This window comes from Dermochelys coriacea, chromosome 2 (genome assembly GCF_009764565.3).
Source record: "Dermochelys coriacea isolate rDerCor1 chromosome 2, rDerCor1.pri.v4, whole genome shotgun sequence".
Classification (NCBI taxonomy): Eukaryota; Metazoa; Chordata; order Testudines; family Dermochelyidae; genus Dermochelys; species Dermochelys coriacea.
Genome location: NC_050069.1, coordinates 98,969,262 through 98,981,455, shown reverse-complemented (window position 1 = coordinate 98,981,455; position 12,194 = coordinate 98,969,262). Strand labels below are relative to the sequence as shown.

The 12,194-nt window shown below is 42.5% G+C and overlaps 1 protein-coding gene across 13 annotated transcripts in view; it reads left to right on the top strand.

Moving 5' to 3' along the window:
• The window catches only part of RTTN (rotatin), a 160,045-nt gene that overhangs the window by 65,929 nt on the left and 81,922 nt on the right, over positions 1-12,194 (top strand). For 10 of the 13 annotated variants that reach the window (XR_006278944.1, XR_006278945.1, XM_043508170.1 and 7 more), the window contains 4 exons: positions 244-432; positions 3,043-3,282; positions 8,457-8,601; positions 9,848-10,002. Coding sequence is in view for 11 of the 13 variants with exons in the window: in XM_043508170.1 (XP_043364105.1) it covers positions 244-432; positions 3,043-3,282; positions 8,457-8,601; positions 9,848-10,002 (729 nt within the window). In the remaining 2 variants the exon portion in view is untranslated. The remainder of the gene's footprint in view (positions 1-243; positions 433-3,042; positions 3,283-8,456; positions 8,602-9,847; positions 10,003-12,194) is intronic. The other 3 variants (XM_038389242.2, XM_043508173.1, XM_043508175.1) reach the window with 3 other exon arrangements.

The window sequence follows — 12,194 nt, the reverse complement described above, 5'->3', positions numbered from 1 at the left end:
AAAGGGAAAAAATGGGCTTCTTCATGATGGATTAATCTTTCTTCACACACACAATTCTTTAGTCTGGGAATTTGGAGCTTCCAGACTAGAGGATGCTTTTGTGAAGGGAAGGACATATTTGTGTTCTGTGTTCTTAAGTAGTAAATGTGACTTTTTTGCTCGCTCCACAGACTTTCAAAAAACCTTGGTTGAAAGATTGACTGTCTTATTATAACTGAATATTTCAATACAATTTTTCTAAAGGTATCACCTCCCAATCAGAGTCACTGCTCATCATGCAGTTAGTCCTAACTCTGTTGTTTTGCTGTTATCTTCTGAGTGCTTGGCGTCAAAGCCTGTGTCAGACATGCTTAAGATGGCTTGGAATCTGTCATGGTACCATGGGATTGATAACCTTTTGCAACTGGTGAACTATGAAACAGAAGCACAAGCGTAAGTCATGGTATCTTTATATTAAATCATAATATAATTAAAGTAGCCTTCCTTCAAGGTTAAATGCCTTTTAACTTTATATTGCATTGTAGTCCAAACTGTTCATGGTTCAAAATTGCTATAATTTTAAGTGGTAAAGGATCACATACCAGCTGATTGTGAAAAATGCTGTCAGGGGCATCTGAATTGCAGCTCTGTGATAAATCTAGAGCCTGCTCCTACTCCCATTTATATAGATTAAAAAACAACCTCCCTTTGATTACAATGGAAGCAGGGTTAAGCCATAAAGCTAAGTGTTGCTGAACATGAGGCAGCTCATCTTTGTTTTAGAGAGTGCTATATCCTGCTGAAGTAAACATTTGACTTAAATTCTTCATCTACTGTTGGTTTGGGATGGAATTTCCTTAAAACTGTTAATTTTATATACATGAAGGACTATACTGGTCTGACAAGAAATTGGCCTTCATATCTATGTGAATTATATTTAACATAATTTTTAAAAGTGCTTAAATTTGCTATATTTTGGTATATTTTTCAGAGCTTAAATATTCTACAAAATTACTCTGCTCAAAGGACATTTGATTTATTTAGTAGGATTGAATTATCGGCTTACATATCTGTGATGCTTCCCAGGGTTGCCCAGGGCTGTGAGGCATCTTGCCACCACTTGCCCTTAGCGTGAGGTGGCCTTGTCTGTACCTGCTTTGGATCAGCTGCTTGACTCCACCAGCCTCTGGCAAAACAAGCACCTCCTCAGGCCTTGCTCTGCCTGTACAAGTTAGCAATAGACACACCCTAACCCCCAAGACCTCCAAGTGTCCTTTTGGAGTGCCCAGCCCATGATCTGTTGAACACTTTGATGACTCTGATATTTTACTCACAAAGAACTAGTACACACCAGCTTACTAGTTTTAATTCAGGATCACCAGTCTACTTAACACACTGCACTGAGATATTCTTGTTTTTCAGTATAAATATGTTTTTTATTATAAAAGAACAGAGATTCCAAATGATAATAAATAAGAACATTGGGAACAAATGGTTACATATAAAATAAAAACATAACATGCTTTCTAGAACCCAAGTTTAACTAATAAATTATCTTCCTGCATAAAGAAGTTTCTTACCCAAAGTTTTCTTCTCAGCATTTTCACCAAGCCTGACTGAGATCCATTTTTCCATGAAGCAAACTCACTAGCATCTAAATTCCTTGGTGAAGGATGAAATCTTATCTCCTCTCTGCTGCTTTCACGCAGTTACTGAATATGGTCCCTTACCGCAGGAGGTCCCCTGTTAAGATGCTTATCTTGGGGTTCCTTTGTCTTTGTAAATCGTTGGGCCTGCACCTGACCCAGACAGCAAATGGAGCCTAACTCAAAGTATGTACATTCGTTTTATGGTGATTGAGTTGGCCCAGAAGCGTACAATACACAAGGTCTCCCAGAGAGAGAAGTGTTTACTACCCCTTCCTGCCTGTTTATCTGTTTATCACCTTCCGGTGACCTGTCTTAACTAGCACATTTCAATGAACATACCTAGTTTCTTATGAGTTATCTGCACATACATCGCAGGGTGTGATTGTGTATTTTAAATAGTTCTTCAAGTTTCTGTTCATCTCAACAATTTTTTAAGAAGTAACTTATCTAGGATAAGATGCTTTTCTGTCTTATTATCCATCTTACTATTAGTTAAAATAGGATTTATGATATCTGGAGCCCATATTGCTAGCTCCATGCCTATGAACATCGCAGAAATGTTTTAACTAAAGAGAGGGGGAAAAGGAAGGAACAAAGCTGACCAAACTGAGACTTTTCCAAAGGTGCATTTATATTGAAACTCTTTAGAGGGACATAGCGAAGTGGCATCGTGCATGTTGATAATGCCACTCGTCTTTGCCTTGTCATTGCTATTGAGTGTCCTGTGAGTAGTATATTGTATGTGAGAGGGTTTTGATTTCAGTTCATCTCTCAGATGTCCGCATCATGAAAATCACTACCAAAAATAGAATTAATTTGATATATCTGTCTGCTAATAGGGCAGAGAAGCCAGTGATTCTCAGTGGAGCGTGAAACTTAGGTATTTTATAAAGCTACTTCAACTCAGTAGCTTGGCTGGACAATCAGAGGAACTGATGATGAGTTGTGGACTTCATTAGAATGGGGAGGAAGCTATCCTTTGGAAGTTTCATCTACTTTAGGACATTTGAAGGCGCAGAGCCACTAACAACATCATCATCATCCTTATGGCAGGACAGTTTTATGCTGATTTTCCATCTACAAATGCACACTGATCTAGCATACTCTTTCTGGTATACTCTGTTGAAAAATAAAATGGCATTCTCATAGAAGTGACTACCAACATTAGTACTGAGAAGATGTAAGGACCATAATTATGCTCAATAGCTTCCCAATACAAACCAATCTTTAAAAACAAGACGGCTCAGGGTTCATTTTTTTTTTTAAAGACATGATTGATCATAATGAATATCTAATAGGTTCACAGTTAGTTTTCTCAATAGAGCTAGAAAAATGAAGAAATCAGTGGCTATAAAATCATTTAAAAAGATGCAGGTTATTAATTGTTATTCCGTGCCTTTATTTCTTTTTTCAGATTTTTAGACACATTAAAGCTATCTTCAGAGGACATTCTTACATTGAAGATAACGCACACAACCAGTGGACTGCAGGATTGTCTTAATGCAGTAACTCAAGCCGTGTCCCACAGGGAAGTTAGAGCTGCTGTGACTAGAATGAGTTTTTATATTCTAAATGACAGGCTGGCTTTAAAATGTAGCACTGGCTCTTGCAGGACCTCTTCAAAGGGCGTGGCTTGGCAAACAGCATTCATCAGGTAAGCGTAAGTGCAGAGTGCAGTCACTCGTTACAAAGCAGTGTGTCAAGGTATATAGGTATATTACGTTAAAAACCTGACATTAAAAAATGTGGTTTTGTTTGCAAAGTCAAGCACTTGCAAGTTAGGACACTCCCATTATTTCATGTTCTCTGTGTGTGTATATCAATCTCCCCTCTGTTTTTTCCACCAAATGCATCCGATGAAGTGAGCTGTAGCTCACGAAAGCTTATGCTCTAATAAATTTGTTAGTCTCTAAGGTGCCACAAGTACTCCTTTTCTTTTTGTGGAAGAAAGTATCATGTAATTAAAGACTGTGTCACACTTAACAGAGAGGGTAATTAAGCACTAGAACAATGTACCAAAGGTGGTGGTGGATTCTTTCACTGGCAATTTGCATCAAGATTTTATTTTTTAAAAAAATATGCTCTAGTTTGGGGAAGTCTTATGCTTTTTATTATACAGCAGGTCATACAATGATCCTTTCTGGCCTTCAAATCTATTAATATGCACAAGAGGGCCAAATAGTTGCACAGGTAATCTTAATTTTGGCATTTCCTAGTATGCCTGACTTTGCAACTTCTTGTAAGATAGTTTTTTGTATTCAGTTTCCTAGATTGTGTTTTTCAAAGGACAAAGGTAAAAACAAGTTCAAGTGCTTGTTCATGTCAATTCCATTTAGGTGTGTGCATGCCCACATGCGTGGTCGTTGGAGATTTTTACCTTAGCAGTATCCATAGGGCCGGCTGTGGCGCCCCGTTGAGTGTCACGCTCATGTGTCGGTATATCAGGCGCTGCCGGTCCTACACCCTCTCAGTTCCTTCTTACCACCCATGGTGGTTAGTTGGAGCACCTTTCCTTGTATAGCAAAGGCTAGCAGTTTTGTCTCTTCTGACTTCGAACCTTAAGACCTTGTTTATAGTAGTTAGTGTTAAGTAATTGTTAAGTGGAGTTAGAAGTTAGAGTCCCAGCGAGGACTTTGCCCCAGGTGGGGCATGCCCCGGTCTCCAGGGTATAAGCCCTGCGTAGACTGTAACAGGCCTATGCCTGTAAAGGACCCCCACAGCAGCTGCCTCAAGTGCTTGGGGGAATCGCATGTGAAGGACAAGTGTCATATTTGTAAAAATTTTCCACCCAGAACTCAGAAAGAGCAGGGTATTTGTTTGCTGGCTCTCCTCATGGAGGCTGCCCTTTGTCTGACTTCCGAGCTGTCCCACCAAACTTGCTTAGCGCCTTGGTGTGCAGTGCACTCCAGCACCAGGCTTTGCCTGGCACCGGTCCCCATCGCTGGTGCCCTGAAAGAAAACAAAGAAGGATGGCTCCCCGGCACCAAGCAAGAAAAGCCATGGAGCATCAGGCAAAGGACCCAGTTCTGGCTGCCCTGCCACTCCGGAGCCACGTGGACGTGCCTTCCTGATCGGGGCCTTTAGCCCGTTAAAGGATCCACCACTGAGACCCGGGAGCGTTAGGGGACCCAAACTTCTGGCAGCATCAACACTTTCCCAAGCTCCCTCGGTGTTGAAAAAGCAGAGGCCTCCGCCCGTGCTGCTGACACCACATGTGCTGCAGGAAGTGGTAAAGGCTCCCTACGAGGGTAAGCCAGCCACTAAGACCCCTCGGGGCAGTGGAGCGCCGCCAATCCCCCCGAGATAAGGCGGCGCTCTTCATCTCTGTGCCGCAGATCTCCGGCATCTCAGCCCAGATCCTCTGGGGCTTGGCCTCAGTCACCGGCACTGCGATCCTGGTCCCCACCATCTTGACGCAAATTGCCTAGGGAGTGGCGCTGGTCTCTGTACTACTGGTACCGTTTGCTTTCCCGACGGTTGTACTCTTGGCGCAGATCTCAGTAGCCTGCCCCGTGGGAGCTCACTCTGTCGTGATTCCAGTCCCCTGGATACTGAAACCGGTCCCCTTGATACCAGCACCAATCCCTTCACTCCAAACACCGATCTCTGGCGGCGATGGTCAGCAGGCATCGATGGCCCCTCCATGGTCACTGGAAAGAGATTCCTCAGGCACAGAATGGCAGTTGCTAAGACCCCACCGGTGTGATTGGGTATCTGAGGCTGCATCGACATCTACAGCACCGCCTTGGCAGCACAGCAATTGGCCAGCACAGTGGCCTTATTGGAGCGTGTGGGGCATGCCGGTGATGATGATGCCCCCTTCACATCGCTCATCTGCTGTCTGCTTGGAGCCTCATTGGAGGCACTGGGTTCGGTGCAGGAGATCCGCTCGGAGGTCGGGGTAGAAGACACAGCTCCCACACCAAAACCCCCCTCCCACACGGGAGAGGATGCCTGACAACACCACATTCTACAGGCTACTATTCTCCAATCCCACTGAGGGGTACAAAAAGAAACTACACCATCAGCTCAAGAAACTCCCTGCTACAGCATGGGAACAGATCTACACAAATACACCCCTAGAGCCCCGACCAGGGGTATTCTATCTACTACCCAAGATCCATAAACCTGGGAATCCTGGACGCCCCATCATCTGAGGCATTAGCACCATGACAGCAGGATTATCTGGCTATTTGGACTCTCTCCTCGGACCCTACGCTACCAGCACTCCTAGCTATCTTTGAGACACCACCGACTTCCTGAGGAAACTACAGTCCATTTATGATCTTCCTGAAAACGCCATCCTGGCTACCATGGATGTAGAAGCTCTTTAAACCAATATTCTACACAAGGATGGACTATAAGCTGTCAAGAACAGTATCACTGATGAGGTCATGGCACACCTGTGTTCTGTTTGATCCTGGGGCTGGACAGGGTCTCCCTATCAGACGCATTTCGCTTTCTGTGGTCGGGGGCGCTGTATACATTCCCACCAGTGCCGTTGATTCACAAGGTCCTTGTGAAGATCAAGCAAGACAGAGCAAGAATTATCCTAATAGCTCCCACATTGCCTTGCCAGCACTCGTTCGACATGTTGCTGAGCCTTTTGGTAGCCGCCCTGCTGTAGCTGTCCTTCTGGCCAGATCTGCTGTCCCAGAATCACAGCAGCCTTTTGCACCCGAACCTGGTGGCGCTGCACTTGACGGCTTAGTTATTGCAGGCTAAGTGCAGACAAATGGGCATGCTCATCCCATGTTCAGCAGGTCTTGCTGAGTAGCAGAAAACCCTCTACCAGAGCAACTTATCTGTCCAAATGGAAAAGGTTCACATACTGAGCTTCAGAATGGCGTATGCAGGACGAACAGGCCCCGCTGCAAGAGATCCTGGATTATCTGCTATACCTCAAACTCCAAGGTTTGCTCCTGTCATCGATCAAGGCCCACCTGGTCTTCCTAGCACAGGTACCAATCCAAGAGATCCCATGTCATCTGTCCACACATTCGCATCTTGTTATTAGCTTGCCCAGCAAGCTGAAGATGACACTGGCTTTGGCAGAGCAGTGCTGCAAGCTGCAAGATCACGAACTCTGACCTAATCTCCATTGATACTGCTTGTGAGTTGCCTAGAATGGAATCGACATGAGCAAGCACTCGAAGAAGAAAAAACAACATAACCGTTCTTCGAGATGTGTAGCTTATGTCCATTCCATAACCTGCCCTCCTGCCCCTCTGTCGGAGTTGCCGGCAAGAAGGAACTGAGAAGCCATAGAGCCGGTGGTGCCGGATATACTGGCACATGAGTGCGGCACTCCAGGGGGAGCCACAGCTGGCCTTATGGATACTGCTAAGGTGAAAATCTCCGATAACCATACACGTGGGCATGCACACACCTAGAATGGAATGGACATGAGCAACACATCTCAAAGAACAATGGTTACAAAAGGTAGGTGACCGTTTTCTCTACTATGTATAACTAACATGCTCCCCATCATGCATCATCAACAGGATTTGAACCCATAGCCTTCATGACTGTAGCACAGACTGCTACTTCTTGAGCTTCAGGACTAAATACATTAGCTGTATCTTAATCCAGAAGAGGACAGGATGGGCTGCTGGCACCATGTGCTGGGTCCAGAAAGCGGACAGGGAGAGCCCAGCTAGCTCTCTTCCCTACCCAGGCATGGGGGAGGCTCCTGCCCCATAAGAATGGACTGCTGGGGCCATATGCTAGGTCTAAGGGGATTACAAGTGGAACCCAGTTTAGTAATTGCTCTCCCTTCCTGGGAGTTGAGGAGGAGGAAGGGAGTGGCTCCAGGAAAAGCTTGGCTTGGATCTCTCTCTTGGCTCCCTGCATGCAGGAGTTGAAGAAGTCCTGTGTGGTTGGGACATGGGGGGGAAGATGGGACTAGGGAATGGGGCACTGGAGCTGAGAATGGGCGAAGTAGGCAGGAGGGATTGTGGGGCCTGGCTTTCTCCCTTCTCTCCCCCCACAGCTCTCCAAATAGCAGCAACTCTGGCAGCTCACAGGTGTATCTGTGATTAGCTAAACCTGCCACAGTAGTATTAGCAACATCTTGGAATCTTCATTAATTGTGGCACACTGCCAAAGCATTTCTGATGAAAGCAAGTGAGATGGAAAATGGTGATTTGAACACTTTAGAACTCAGCTAAATCTAAATGGAATTGCCTGGGACAAAGAAAAAATGCTTCTCTGAGAGAGTATTTCCCCTGGTGAATAGCAAAGGCCTGCTACAAACAAAGGAAATGTGAGAGCTTCTTATGGAAAAGGTCAAAAATCTTACATAGTGGAAAATGTTAAGCAACCTAAATAGATATTGCTACCAGCTGCCCCTATAATATTAAGTATCTAAGCTTTTAAGATGTGTAGTATATTTGGAGTTTTCCTAATAATCTTTTCTTCACAGAATAAAGTGATAAGAAAAGATCCTCTGCTTTCAGTATTTAAAAAAAAAATGTTATAAAGGAATTGGCTTCTTAGTTGCCAAGTATATATAATTTACACTTAGAAAAGGAGCAAAATCTAAAAAGTAAATGACTAAAACAACTGAATTTAAAAGGTGAATTGTGCAAAAGAAAGTAGCTAATTCAGCTTTTTTCCCCTTTAGTTAGTTTTGGTAGTATATTTAAGCGTTAATAGCTCTTTCCCTGTCTTCTGATTATTTCTCTAAATTTAATCTTACTATAGAGAAGTCCATAGTGGTGGTACATTAATGGATATTTTATATCATGTTGGAATTTCAGATCTCAAGTCATATGCTTCCAGATATGAAAGTGAAATCCGTAGTTATACTGTTTGTTTGTACCAAAGGTTTCTGCAAGTACTTCCAGCTTCTACAGAAGATGAGAAGCTTCTGGCTGATGTCTTAAGTTTTCTAAACAAGTTGCTTAGGGAGCAGAGGAAGAGTTTGGAGATGGAACATCTAAAGTGGATTCTGGAGGTACTGTTTAAACATGTAAGACTATACCTAGGGGAAAATATAAATTGCAGACTTCACAAAGTAGTATAGCTGCAAACCATCCACAAATATAGCCTTTAAAAGGCATCTTGATTTTGTTGTTGTTTGATTTTGGTTAAAGCATTCCTAGTGGAAAACAGCGAAGTGGTTTCTGCTGCTTTAAAGAAAATTGTAGTGTTTTTACAAAATGAAGAACTACAATTCAATTTATCATTAGTAGTGATAGGTTACCTTGTAGTCTGTACCACAACTTTTAATAATTTGATGATTTAACATCAAACAATTGTAAAAGGTTTTGCTTTTTTTGTTTTTTGTTATTGTGTGAATGACTTTTCTGATGGCAAGTGTTGCTTTTGCCAAATGATGATGATGGGTTTCTACTCATATACCACTATGATTTCAGTGTTAGGCTTATGCTCCATAGTAATGATATTACTTAACAGGTGGCAATACATTCTCTATTTGGACTGACTGCTGATTGTTGCTCATAAATAAAACTTCTTTTGAAGTGATGCTACAAAAAACTGATAGTAAAATACTATTAACCAACGATGAAGTCTGCAGTACTTTTAGGTGCTTGAGCTAATAAGATAATAGTTGCTTTATTTTCTAAACTACATGGGCCTAGAAGAAAGATAATTTATTTGGTTTTCTACCTTGGAAGAGATCCTGCATAGGGCATACCTTCTGCAATTTAAAGAGTACTAATGAAATGTAATCTAAGCATAAAAGTGAGTATTCAGCATCCACCAGCTCCTGTTGCTCTCACTGATTATGAAAATCTGATCACTCCATCTCCCTAAATGGGAACCTGAGCATTATTAAAAAGAGAGCCCATTAAATATAAAATATATTAACAACTAAAGCCATCAGATTGAGTCTTTCAGGAAATGTAGTAAAACAGGAGGATATAATTTGAACTAATCTCAATTGCATGTGTGTATCTTTCACCTGCTTTTTGGAATCTCAGGGAAATAATTCATGTGACATTTGCATTATCTTGAATAGTACTGCTTCATGATGCAGTGTACTGTGACTTAATGATCAGAACTTTCCTTGTGTACTGCTTAGTAGACTGGCAGACCTAATAGAAAATTATACATTTCAGGTTTTTAAAAGAAATATTCTTTAGTGAAATTATTATACTAAATTGTAACTTATAACAAGTGGACCAAAAAAAAAATCTCAGTAGACAGGGTATTAGAATAGGAATCAAAGATTTGAATGTTGTTCCCCTCTTTAGAATTCAAGTTCACTGCTAGACCTTCTGGTGCGACCTGAATCCCAGGTGCAGGATGAAACAGATGACATACAAACTGCTGTCAGGCAACAATTGCAGAAAGAACTGATTGGTCTCTTTAACATGTTGCTACTCTGCTTCACATCAGTTACTGACAGGTACAGTATAAGAGGATCTGTCCATGTGATTCAGGGTTCAAGTATATGGTATTTGAAATATAGTAATATTTAGTAATAGTTATAGTATAATATAATACAGTAATAGTAGAGTACTCAGTAATATAGTTATAAGTCCTTGGCACAATAGAAAAAGATTGCAACTACATAGTTCCCATGTATTTTTTTAAATACCCTCTCCCCAGTGTATACATGATTGTGTATATTGTATGAACATGAACAGACTTATTTAGTCAAATCAGTTTTTATTTGACTCCGAAAGATCAGACTATGGCAGTGGTTATCAAACTTTTGTACTGGTGACCCCTTTCACGTAGCAAGCCTCATGGAGCAGGTCCTCAAGGAATCAATTCTTAAGCACTTAGAGGAGAGGAAAGTGATCAGGAACAGGATTCGCCAAGGGGAAGTCATCTAATTGCCTTCTATGACGAGATAACTGGCTCTGTGGATGAGGGGAAAGCGGTGGATGTGTTTATTCCTGGATTTCAGCAAAGCTTTTGATACAGTCTCCCACAGTATTCTTGCCAGCAAGTTAAAGAAGTATGGGTTGGATGAATGGACTATAAGGTGGATAGAAAGCTGGCTAGATCATCGGGCTCAACGGGTAGTGATCAATGGCTCCATGTCTAGCTGGTATCAAGTGGAGTGCCCCAAGGATCGTTGGTCCTAGAGCCGGTTTTGTTCAATGTCTGGATTAATGATCTGGAAGATGGCGTGGACTGCACCCTCAACAAGTTTGCAGATGACACTAAACTGGGAGGAGTGGTATATACGCTGGAGGGTAGGGATAGGATACAGAAGGCCCTAGACAAATTAGAGGATTAGGCCAAAAGAAATCTGATGAGGTTCAATCAGGACAAGTGCAGAGTCCTGCACTTAGGATGGAAGAATCCCATGCACCACTACCGACTATGGACCGAATGGTTAGGCAGCAATTCTGCAGAAAATGACGTAGGGGTTACAGTGGATGAGAAGCTGGATATGAGTCAACAGTGTGCCCTTGTTGCCAAGAAGGAGAATGGCATTTTGGGCTATATAAGTAGGGGCATTGCCAGCAGATCGAGGGACGTGATCGTTCTCCTCAATATGACATTGGTGAGGCCTCATCTGGAGTACTGTGTCCAGTTTTGGACCCCACACCACAAGAAGGATGTGGAAAAATTTGAAAGCGTCCAGCGGAGGGCAACAAAAATGATTAGGAGACTGGAACACATGATTTATGAGGCGAGGTCGAGGGAACTGGGATTGTTTAGTCTGCAGAAGAGAAGAATGAGGGGGGGATTTGATAGCTGCTTTCAACTACCTGAAAGGGGGTTCCAAAGAGGATAGATCTAGACTGTTCTCAGTAGTAGCAGATGACAGAACAAGGAGTAATGGTCTCAAGTTGCAGTGGGGGAGGTTTAGGTTGGACATTAGGAAAAACTTTTTCACTGGGAAGGTGGTGAAGTGTTGGAATGCGCTATCTAGGGAGCTGGTGGAATCTCCTTCCTTTGAGGTTTTTAAGGTCAGGCTTGACAAAGCCCTGGCTGGGATGATTTAGTTGGGGATTGGTCCTGCTTTGAGCAGGGGGTTGGACTAGATTACCTCCTGAGGTCCCTTCCAACCCTGATATTCTATGATTCTAAGCCTCTAAGTGCAACTCCCCCCTTTATAAATTAAAAATACTTATTTATAATGGTGTTAAATATATAAAAGCTGGAGGCAAAGCAGGGTTTGGGGTGGAGGCTGACAGCTTGGAAATCCCCCTGTAATAACCTCGCGACCCCCTGAGGGGTCCTGACCCCCGGTTTGAGAACCCCTGGACTATGGCCATGCTATAAATTGGGCTACCGCTTAGACCTGGCTTATTGCTAGTATGAGGCTCTGAATGAATTAAAGATACAATTGCACATATTAGTTCACAGCAGTCTGCCCTTTGGACAGATGTGATTATCAGCAGATTCACCTGTGAGTTCAGATTGGTAAAAGCCGTGACATTTAGTTTAATTATTTTAAAATAAAATAACAGCATACATTAATTATCAAACTGTTGTCATACATTGAAAGACTGTAACAGTGATAGAAATGTTACATTAATGTCACATGAACATATTGTTGCATGTATGCCTTTAAAGATTGTGAAAGTAAAGGTTGTGAACTTGATAGTGGATGGAATTCCATATTCAGATATTTTG